Raw genomic sequence first — 11,966 nt, forward strand, 5'->3', positions numbered from 1 at the left:
AAATATTTATCAAAAGTAGATATTTAGATAAATGATTTAACCACAAATAGTTGAAAAGGAATCTTCAGCATTTATAAAAGATCCTGAATTGTGAAGCCAAGTCCCATCATAAAATATACATTCCTTCGCCAGGATTCCTTATCCAAGGAAGTGGAAGAATTGGGACAAGACAGTGATGTCACTTTGAGTGTTGAGCGACTGCGAGGAACACACGGAGCTCTGACTATTCATTGGGTAACCACTGGAAACATCAATGATATCTTTCCAACTTCCGGAGTGGTAAGGATATTTCATTTTACTCTATTCCAAAAAAAAATTACATTAAAGAGGCTCATTTTCAACTTAAAGTAGGAAAGAGAAAATAATTCTTGTGTTTTTCAGTCTGTCTGAATGCTGCTTGCCATGTCTCCAGGAAACACCATTGTTCTGCTCTGGTTTCAGAACTTAAGCACTGGTTGGAAGTGCCGGGGGTTACCCATGGGTCTTACAGTCACACGGATGACACATTTTTACAGCTTTCAGCACAGCTACACTAGGGAAAGGAGGCAAAGTGGTGGGACACTTGATAGAGAGGGAAATAGACAGGCACTACATGGACATATTCATTAGTCCAAGATGATGAGTATTCTTCTCTTCCCCCAGTGTTAAGGATGTCACAGAATAGTTGCAGGGCATTCTAACGATTGAAGGTAAACAGTCAAAATTTGTGGATCTTATTGGTACGCACTTACTATACAGGGACTTCAACCACACACCTGTTCCAACGATGCTTAGTATTCCCATGCAATGCTATGGTCCCACTCAAAATGTAAAGGGTCCATTATTGTCACGCAATACTACATTTAGAAAGAAACGTACGTGAAATTTTTTAACTTTGTCTACTGTAAGGCAGACAGAGAGTCACCAGTTTGTCCAGCGCCTCTCACAGAAACCTACAGCTCCTGGTGTTGCTAGGCGGTCTCCCCACTAAATCCTGTGACTGCTTCGCTTCTGAGATCAGATAATCCCCAGCATATTCAAGTCATTAGGACACTTTACCAATGACCCCTTCAGCGATGTCCACAGTTCACGATCTGCCATAGAGCAGCATTTTGTCATCAGGACAAGGAGCAAAGAGACCAGTCAGCTGCTTTTAAAGTGCTGGAAGCTGGGGAGACCGGCCCAGGTCATCAGTGAGTGATGTAAAGGGGCCGATGGTCAGGAGTACACTAATGGTGGGCAGAGGCCAACCTTGATGCGACTTCTGACAAGGTTCCTGCTGGAGAAGTCACGTGACCCACCAAAATCCATGCTCCCAGACAGGCAGGTCGTGTGACCCTCCACATTCCTCACTATAGACTCTCTGGTACAATTGACGTGGGTGAAAGTAGAGATGGGCAGCAGCAACTTGAATATAAGGAACAGATTAAGGAGCAAAATCTATAAGCTTGTATTCTCTGGAAAACTTCAAGTGCTAACTGGGAAGTAGAAAAATAGGATATGTCGAGTGACTTTGTGGCTGAAGGTGATGCAAGAGAGAGGGTGGGATGGTGGGTGTAGCGGTTAGTGGAATGTTGTTACAGCGCCAGTGATCAGGACAGGGGTACAAATCCTGTGCCGTCTGTAAGGTGTTGGTGCGTTCTCGCCGTGTCGGTGTAGCTTTTCCTCCCACCCTTCAAAACATTCCAGGGGTTGGCTTTGAGCAAACAGTGAAAGTTTGAAGGGACTTAGCAGGACAGGCTGCGTTCACGACATAGGCAGTCAAGGCCCTTTTTCCAGACTTCTCAATGAGAGTGATGGGAGTTGGGAACCTTAACACCAGGGCAGCAAGTGGAGGCGGGTGCTGGGGCAAGCAAGCCTGAAAGGGACAGTTGAATGGTCACCATGAGACTGATGGGCTGAAGGGTGTTTATTTTAATGTAAGTATTGTGGGTAAAGCAGATGAATTCTTAAATTAGACATGCAGCACTGTCAGAGGGCAATTCAGCTCGGAGTATGGTGCCGCCCAAATTACACCCCATTAACCTACACCCCTGTACGTTTTTGAAGGGTGGGAGGAAAACCAGAGTCCCCGGTGAAACCTCACGCAGACATAGGGAGAACATAAAAACCTCTTACAGAGAGCGCGGGATTCGAACCCACATCCAGCCCTGATCGCTGGCGCTGTAGAGGCATTGCACTAATTGCTATGCCAACCATGCTGCCTTTGAAGCCTGGACTTGTAATTGGAATTGTAAAACCATACACAAGGCATTTTGCTGAAACTTTGATGAAGGGCTCAAGCCCGCAATGTTCATTACCCTTTATGATGATCAGACAGGAACTCAGGGGAATAAACTAAGAGCAGCCGTTATTGGGCAAGCCCACAACTAATGTGACAGTTGTCAAAGGAGTAATACAAGATTCAATTTATTGTCATGTATTAAAAAGAGTGCACTATTACACAATTTTTTTTCCCCTGCTGTAAGGCAGACAGATTCAGCAGAAATTGCCTGAAGCACCTCTTAGATTCCCCCCCCACCCCCCACAGAGTCACTGGGGATTCACCCCCAATGCTGCCACGGCCCCTGCAGCCACACAGGGTCCAGTCCAAACCATCAGCAGCCCGAGATCTGGATCCAAACCTCCGACATGATCAGGAAGCCCTCGGCTCCCTCTCACGTCCCTGTTCTGATGCCTGGTACCCCTTTGGCCAGTCTTGAGCCAGTCTCTGGCAGTCCGCAGCCTGAGGTGAATCCCTCGACCACAGTTGCTGGCAGCCCACAGCCTGCATAGTTTCCTCGCCTCAAGTCACCAACAGCACGCCACCTGCATGTTCTTCAGCCTCAGAACCACTCACTGGTCCGCTGCCATGGTCACCATCCCATGGGTCGGCTCTGCTTCTTTTCAAATTGGGTTGGTCTCCCTGTTTTCTGGTGCCTTGCACCAATCTTCTGCTTCCCCGGAGTCTGTAACCCCCCCCCCCCACCTGTGGTTGCTGCCGATCACAGCTGCCGCCGTCTTGGCAGTAGACCCCGCTGTTACAGTACTTTTAAATAAAACCACTGTTGGCTCCATTTACAGTCCGTTTAAAGCCTTTACGGAGCTGTCGGCAGTGGACCCAGTGGTTGGACCCAGCAGGACCTCTGTGACTCTGAGCCCTGCTCTCCCAGGTCCGCACCAGGGACAGCACTGCCACTTCAGCAGCTCTGTCATTTTTAATCTCAATCGATGAATTAACATCCAGAACTTGCATGTTCCAGTACGAAGGGTAAGGGTGGCGAGGTAGGAGAACCTTGAATAATAAGAGAGACCGCAAACTTAATTAAGAAATAAAAGGCACAGGAAGCAACAATCAGTCAGAGCACTGGAGAAATGTGAGGATTACAGGAAGGAGCTCAAGCAGGACATCAGGAAAGTCAAAAGGGACTATGAGATGCACTGGACAAGCAGGACTGAACAAATTATCAAGGGATTTTGTATGTGCATTAAAAACAAAAGAATGACCTGGAAGAGGTACTTGGATTTTTGCATCCAAATGCTTCTTCATTAGACCATCTGGTCTGTAATTGCCTGTTTTCTCTTATTCCCTTGGAAAATTATTGACTAATTTAGGGCATTCTGGCACTACCTGAGTACTCGTTGAGAGTTAAAAGATTCCTTTGGTAATTATTTTAACACTTAGTTTCAGAAGCACCCTGCAAAATACCTGAACAGGATCATGTTTTTGTCCATTGGATAGCTTAGACACCTCACTGACACAAGGCAAAGGAGGAAAAACCCAACACCCAACCCCAACCAACCAATTTTCCCCTGCAGCCGCTGCAACCGTGTCTGCCTGTCCCGCATCGGACTGGTCAGCCACAAACGAGCCTGCAGCTGACGTGGACATTACCCCTCCATAAATCTTCATCCGCGAAGCCAAGCCAAAGAAGAAAGAAGAGCTTAGACATTCATTTGCACTGTCATTGCTAGCTGTATAAAGTAGTTAAACAAACAGATCATTCCCTTCTAAACTTGAGCTATGTTCGTTGGCTCTGGGTGATCTGTAAAATGCAATGTAAAGCGTTTAAGAATTTTGTCTGTTTATATTATATCCCGGTTGAGCATTCTCTTTAAGGAAGTGGACATTCTCCGTCCAGGCATTCATGCTGTGGCCAAGCAGCCAGAATTGCATACAGGAAACCTGGCATAGCTACAGCCTGGCTCTGACCTTCCTTTGCCACATAAAATGTTATTTGCAGGGACTAACCTGCCTGCTCGCTTTAGTTCCCCTCCTGTATAGAGTTTTGTTATCTACACGTAATTGCTGAACATGCCTGAGTGTTTTATTTCCTTGTCTTGTTTTCTATTTGTCCACATTAATCACCATTTGCCAGTCATCATTTCATTTTTCTGTGATTTAAAATTCATTTGGTTTGTCTTCCTTTTGCTTGAAATCATGTCCACTTCCACACAAACAATTATATCATGTGCAGATGTATATTTTATATGCTGGTCTCAAGATTATTTATCTTGATCATAAATAATAGTTAGATCAATACTGATCTACCTGTTTGCATACCAATTCATGACTCCATACCATTTCAAAGCAGTTCAATTGACATTCATAACAATGTGTTCATATCCATTGTGATAAATTACTTTCCTTTCCTAAAGTCGAAATTCTACTGCTTCATTTGGATTCTAACAAACCAAGTGTTAGAATCCCCAGTGTATTGAATGGTCATTTTAGCCAGAAGTGAACAGAAAGCACTCCCACATCTTCATTGACGTTACATTATAGTTACACACCCAATTAACCCAAGTAGGTTTTGAACAACGGGAGGAAACCCATGCCGACACGGGGAGAATGTGCAAACTCTTGACAGACAGTGCAGGATTTGAACCCTAGTCCAGATCGTTGGTGCTGTAAAGGCATTCCACTAACCATTTCTGTCTGATAGTTAATGTATTCTTAGATCTTTGCATCCAAACGCTTCTTCATTAGACCATCTGGTCTGTAATTGTCCATTTTCTCTTATTCCCTTCGAAAATTATTAATTTGCAATACTTCAGCATTCTGGCACTGCCTGAGAACCTATTGAGCGCTAATGCTGGTCAAATACATACCTCCCCCCCCCCCCAAAAAAAAACTGAATGGGATTGGAAATGGATATCCGCTGTAAGATAGGATTGCTTTTCAATTGGTCTTCATAATTTTACTTTCATTGATATTAATTATTGATCTAATTTTACAGGTGACTTTTGAGGATGGTCAAATACTCGCAAAAATTTTACTCGTGGTGCAAGCTGATGATATTCCAGAAGGAGCTGAGATTGTGACCATAACACTTGTAAATGTCACCACTATGGGTTTGCAAGATCAAGCAAAAGGCGCGACGATTGATTCCATCAAGAGAAATGCCACCTTGACTGTTCTCCCTAATGACTCTCCGTATGGTGTGATTAGCTGGCACCAGGACTCGAGCAATATTTCTCTGCAGGAGCCTGAATGTAAGTATTGTTTGTGAATGTTTTGGATTAATCACCTGACTGTTTCAATAACCCTTGAATATTCAGGTCTTCAGTTATTATGAAATTAACATCAGGATTTCTTACAAAATGTGAGAAATAGTTTTGAAAAATAATGAAATGGCAGTTTAAGTAACAGTTAGTTTATCTATTTCTGATGATCGTACACCGTTGATACTTGAAGTTGTTTTAACTGCTCATTCGTGTTATACTTGTGGATGTAAAGTATGTTTATTTGTCTACATATAAAATGAGCATTACTGTACAATGAGAGGATAATTGACCATCCTCTTTTAGATGATTTTACAAATGGAATGATTGAGTCAAGCAGTTTCCAAAGCTGAATGTATTGTCAGACAGCGGTTTAAATTTATTTTGTGAGTGACTAATTGTCAACTTGTTTTACCACTGATTTGTTTTTCTGTTGTATGTAAATCCAACATGACTTTTAGCAACATTATAATACATATATTAAAATATTTTAAACTGTTTTTGTCTTTTTACAGTTGACTCGACTGATGTCACTTTAACAATTATTCGTGAACAAGGATTTGTGGGTGATCTTATTGTCCAATACGGTACCAAACCAAATGTTTTCCTTCCACCCGTTAATCAAGCAATCGCAGACCAGGACTATCACAGTAGTCAAGGGACAGTCATCTTCAACGAGAATAGCACACAGGTTTCGATTAAAATTACGATATTTCCTGTAAGTTTCTGAAAGGAAAAGGTTTATTACTTCCTTGTTTTAAAACATTTACAATCCATTCAGTCCTCATGATAAATAACGGTGGGTAGTTCTGCAGTTTAAAAAAAAGTGTTAATATTTTAGTAACCACATACAGTATGCAATTCAAAATTTTGATATTAATGAAGTCATAGTTTGATAATAAGGAAGTAAAATAGCCCAAGATGGGAATTAAAACTGCGAATGCCAAAGAGAGTGCAAACCTTCAAATGGCCAGATTTGTGAGATTTTTGACATACCCAGACCTTGATGTCCCTAAAGCCAATGGAGATAACATGACCATTAACGGCAGGAGTTTACCCTTTTGTCCCTTTGATAGGTTCTGGGTGACACTGACAATAGTGGCTGAGAAAACAATGGTGGGCCACCTTTTGAAAAATAAATCGTGTGATGTCAAGGCTTCCAGATTTCTGTCGGATAAGGTTTCATTTTGAGGAGTCTTGCTGGAAGTGGCTTTGGGAATGTGGCTATGTATTTTATAATATTCCACTAGAGCCAAGGTCATTGCCGTCAGCTGTCCTACACTCTGGGCCAGCTGGTGGGTGAAGGAATGGAGTCGACGTGTACTCTCAGCGTGGATAGCTGGGGCATGGAGAGGATTTGTGGGGAGGGTGAGATGCTGAGCAAGAAGAAACAAAGGGGGTGAATGCATGATTTACAGAATAAAGGAATATAGGGTCAGTTTGTTAAGCGAGTGGGAGAAGGAGGAGGTATAAGGATGAAAGGAAAGTGAGGAAATTGTACTCAACATACACATGTAAACAAATAAAGAAATGTAAACAAACTACAATACAGAGAAAAAAATCAATTAAGTGCAAAAGTTAGAATCTTTAAATGAATGCTTGATTGAGTATATTGTTGAGGAATCTGTTGGTGGAGGTGTAGCAGTTGTTCCTCAACTTGGTGGTATGAGTCTTGAGGCAACTATGCCTTTTTCCTGATGGAAGCAGTAAGAATGTGCAGGGAGGTGTGAATCCTTGTCTCTCTGACAGCAGCTTTCCCTGTGGAGGATGGTGGGGATGGTTTTGCCTGTGATGTCCTGGGCTGTGTCCACTACATTTTGCAGGGCTTTATGTTCAGGGGTGTTGGTGCTTCCATTCCAGACCTTGATACAGCTGGTCAGCACACCTCCTGCCACACATCTGTACAAATTTGCCAGGGTTTCCAATGACATGCCAAACCTCTGCAACTCCTGAGGAAGTAGAGGCGCTGACGCGATTTCTTCATGATGTCATACGTGTGTTGGGTCCAGGAAAGATCCTCCGAGATGATGACTCCCCAGAATTTAAACTTGCTTACCCTCTTCCCCAATGATCACTGTATTGTGCACCTCTAGTTTTTCCTTCCTGAATTCAACTGTAAGCTCCTTGGTTTTGCAAGGTAAGTGCAAGGTTGTTGTTGGTGCAGCATTCAGCCACGTTTTCAATCTCCATCCTGTACGCTGACTCTTCCCCCTTTTGATACAATCCACTACTGTGGTGTCATCAGCGAATTTGTAGATGGTGTTATTGTCGAACTGAGCCACACAGTCACAGGTGTAAAATGAGTAGAGCAGGGGGCTAAGAACAAAGCTCTGGTACTGATGGAGATTGTGGAGGAGATTTTCTTACCAATTTTCACTAATTGTGGTCTGGAGATGAGCAAATCAAGGATCTAGTTACACAGTGAGGTGTTGAATCCCAGGACTTGGCGTTCAACGCAGATTGATGGACATTAAAGTACAAGGGAATCGAGGGTATGGTGAGAGACCCAACAAAGTGATATTAAGATCAAATTTGGATCAGACAGTGGTTATCTCTGCTTCTTTTTCTTTGGTTTGACTAGTTTGATGAAATAATTTTCACAACTCATCACCACAAAAATCTTGCCCTCACCCTTTCGGTGAGGACCCCCTTTGACCTATGCTCTTGTCCCCTCCCCTTGACAGTCATTGCTTTTTCCTCTTTTCAATTGTACAGAGAGATTTTAATCTGCAACATTTACTCTCTTTCCCTCTACACAGATGCTGCATGGCTCCTTGAGTGTTTCCAATATTTTCTGTTTTTGTCTCCGAATTCCAGCACCTACTGCATTTTTTGGACTCGGCCTCTGACAGTTCAGGCCAAATTAGGTCGAAAGACTAAATCAGCTGCTGATGAACATCTTCTCTTGTTTAGTGTTCCAAAGCGCCCAAGCGAGGATTCTCTTGCAGGATCTCACGTCAGTAGATTGGACAAGCTCCCGATTGGAAGACCACTTAAGTTAAGCTGCATCATTTTTGGATGTTCATGGTTGACGCAGGGTCCTGTGGGTGACCCCAATTATCCACCAAACTCAAAGCCACAATGAGCAAGCAGGCAGCCTGCGATGGAGCAAACTGCTGGATGACCCCAGCGGCTCAGGCGGCATCGGCAGAGACAAAGGGATATTCAGTGTTTCTGGTCGACACCCTGATTCAGGACCATCTTGATCGGAAATGTACATAATCCTTTTGCCTCCACCGACATAGCCTAATCCACTGAGTTTGTCGGCCAGTTTGTTTTTCTTTTACTCTAGATTCCAGCATCTGCCATTCTCTTGTTTCAATGAATCCAACTTTCACATTTTACAACAGCCCAGCAAAGCATCAATGTTGTCAACTCTATAAATTAGTGCTGTATTTGAATCTTGTTAAAATGTATTGTTCCTTGTATTAAAGGACAACACTCCTGAGTTGTATGAAAGCTTTCTGGTTAATATTACCAGTGTGAAACTGATTGATGCCACATTTGTTGGAGGAAAGCCCAAAGTGAAGCATTCGTACATGGAACTGGCAGAAATAATGATTGAAGAAAATGATGATGCCAGAGGAATCATTCAGTTCAACATATCTCGGGTATAATTTATATCATAATGACCGATTATTGATATCCCATGCCTAAAGTTGCCAAAAGTTATTGAGATTGCTTATTTAATGTGCTCCAGTGATTGTTTGAACTTGTCGTTCTGCTCTGTCTTTTACCTGCAGTGCTTATGGATGAGATCGATCTGGGGTTGGGATCGTAATGCACAGTTAACCGTGTTATTTCCGATGCAAGCTTGTGTCACCTGCTGAATTTCCTGCTGGTCATTGGCTTGTCATCTTAAGGGAAGCTTGACTGGCATTAATTAAAGCCTGCAATCCTCTCATGCACATGCCTGGTCCATCTATTGCCCTTTCTTATGAAATGTAATCAGTTAACATCAATCAGAAACTACAGTGGCTATTGTATGACTTTGTTTGAACAATCTCCAGCTCCAATATTATGGACTGCAACAAATGGCATTTTATTGTCAAGGTTACTTTGTCAGCCACTGGCAACAAAATACACAGTACCCTTGAGGTTGCATTTCTGTTTCAAAGTTAACATCCTCAACTAGTGTACAGATACTCCACACACTTGTTCTTATAACAGTTTATGCCCCTGAGCATGCTGGGCCAGGGGTTCCCAACCTTTTTGTCCTTTGTACCCCTTGGCCATTTTTATAGGTTCCCGTTTATCCCTAGAAATTAAGGATAAAAAACACAACCTTGTGCATTCTGACTGCAGATTACAACACCATGTATTGGACAGTAGTGGTTATTCTCTCAGACCCAATGTACCCCCTGAAAAGTGCAAATGTCCCACTGGGGGTACATGTACCCCAGGTTGGGAACCCCTGCTCTAGACTAGATAAGCCACTGCTGAAAGCCCTTATTCTATGTTTCTCCCTCTTGTACCAACTTATTTTGCTCTTCATATCCTCTAAAATATTAGGAACTACAACAAACCAGGCCATTTGGCCCATCTTGCCACTCCTGAACCATTTTTCTGTCTCATCCCATCAACCTGTACCTGGGCCACAGCCCTCCATGCACCTATCCACTCTTGAATGTTTTAATTGAACGTCCATCCACCACTTACCCTCGCAGATTATTCCACCCTCTCACCACCATACAAGTGAAGAAGTTCCCTTGAATACTCCTGAAACATTTCCCCTTATAATTCAAGTCCTCTAGCTCTTGCCTCACCTAATCACAGTGGAAATAGCCTGCTTGCATTTACCCTATTGAAACCCCTTATAATTTTTTATGCCTGTATCAAATCTCCCTTCATTGTCGGACACTCCAAAGAAATAAAGACAGCCTATTCAATCTTTACCCAGAACTTAGTTCAAGTCTCAGGAACACCCTAGTCAATTTTTTCTGCACACTTTCTATCTTATTGATATCTTTCTCATAGGCAGCTGACCAAAACTGCATATGATACTCCACTACCTTTCCTTCATCAACATCCCTGATAAACTCCTCATAAAACTCTCAAAGGTTGGATACACATGCACAAAGCCATGCTGGCTGTGCATAATCAGCCCCTGCCTATCCAAGTACTTGCATATCTGATCTCTTCCAACAGTTTAACTGCTCACCAGCCTGTAATTTCTTGGATTATTCTTAAACAATGGAACAACATTAGCGATCGTCTATTTCTCCAGCATCTCACCCATGGTGAAGTAAGTTTTCAATACCCTTGCTAGGACCCCTGCAATTTCTGCACTGATCTCTTTCCAGGTTTGTGGCAATGTCGAGTCAGTCCCTGGGGATTTATCCACCCTTGTTTGCCTCAAGACGGCAAGCACTTCCTCTTCTTTCATCTGATTGGGTTCATGATCTCACTGCTCTTTTCTATAGACTCCTGAGTCAACACAGAAGCAAAAAAAATGAAGATCTTCCCATATCTTTTAATTCCATGCATAGAGTATCTACTTTCCCTGTGACTGGAGCAGTGAGTTCACATATGTCTCATAATGCAAACTCCCTCAGAATCCTTCAGCATCTGATACACCACTCTAGTAGACCCTTTATATAAAAAAAAATTGGAGATTAGCTACTGCAATTGTATAAATGATTAATACTTTTTAATTACTTGATCTTCAAGTGTAACTGAACATGTTCTACTATCAAGTTTGAGAGAAACATTAGATTAAACATCAGTCTCAAAGCACTGGTTGTTATTGGGTGCAATGAGGTCAAATTTAAAGTGACAAACAAGTCGTTCCATTTTGCCAGACTGTGAAGCGAGAAATATCCAAAAATCTAATGGAATCCAAGGGAAGAATGACAGTATTCAATTTCAAATTTGAATCCTGAACACATAATGATGGGCTATGCAATCTCTACTCATTAAAGATATTCATTAAACAGGATTAACTGGCGGCATTTCCAAACAGCAAACTGGGCAATTTTGGAGAAATGCATGTGTCCAGAAAGAATAGGGAACCAATAACATTTCAATGTCTTCGCAAATGTGTTTTGATTATTACTAAGCGGTTTTAAAGATTATAGCATTATTGCAATTTGGAAATTAATAGAATGCTACATTATTTAATTTATTACAATATTCACCTTATTGTCATGTACACAAAAATCATTGAACAGCTTTTCTGAAAAGACGAAGAGTTACCAAGTAATCCAGTGCAAGTATTAAATCAAGGCAGTGAAGCATAACAGAATCCCTTCAGAAATATTGAGTGGTCACGAGTCTTTCCACCTCATCCAGTGCCCCTGTAACCCCAGCTGTTGTTTAGCAGTGGACCTGAGTTCGAGGCTCCATAACCTGATTGCACCTCTGGCCCCTGGTTCCAAAATGCTTGAAGTAATAGAAGCCATTGGAGTTCGAGGCCTGTCAGGAGGCCTGCTTGCTCTTGTGCTTCTGTGAAACCTGGACCTGATTTCTCGTTCGCAGAAGCTGGCTGCTGTCAGGTTGCAGTC

At 42.5% G+C, this 11,966-nt stretch overlaps 1 protein-coding gene across 1 annotated transcript in view; it reads left to right on the forward strand.

The window, feature by feature from the left end:
- Window positions 1-11,966, forward strand: part of adgrv1 (adhesion G protein-coupled receptor V1) — a 537,083-nt gene that overhangs the window by 202,177 nt on the left and 322,940 nt on the right. Inside the window, exons 54-57 of the mRNA XM_069918000.1 lie at window positions 133-279; window positions 5,199-5,454; window positions 5,979-6,181; window positions 8,898-9,074. Of these exons, the coding sequence (XP_069774101.1) occupies window positions 133-279; window positions 5,199-5,454; window positions 5,979-6,181; window positions 8,898-9,074 (783 nt within the window). The remainder of the gene's footprint in view (window positions 1-132; window positions 280-5,198; window positions 5,455-5,978; window positions 6,182-8,897; window positions 9,075-11,966) is intronic.

Source organism: Narcine bancroftii, chromosome 1 (assembly GCF_036971445.1).
Source record: "Narcine bancroftii isolate sNarBan1 chromosome 1, sNarBan1.hap1, whole genome shotgun sequence".
Taxonomy (NCBI): Eukaryota; Metazoa; Chordata; class Chondrichthyes; order Torpediniformes; family Narcinidae; genus Narcine; species Narcine bancroftii.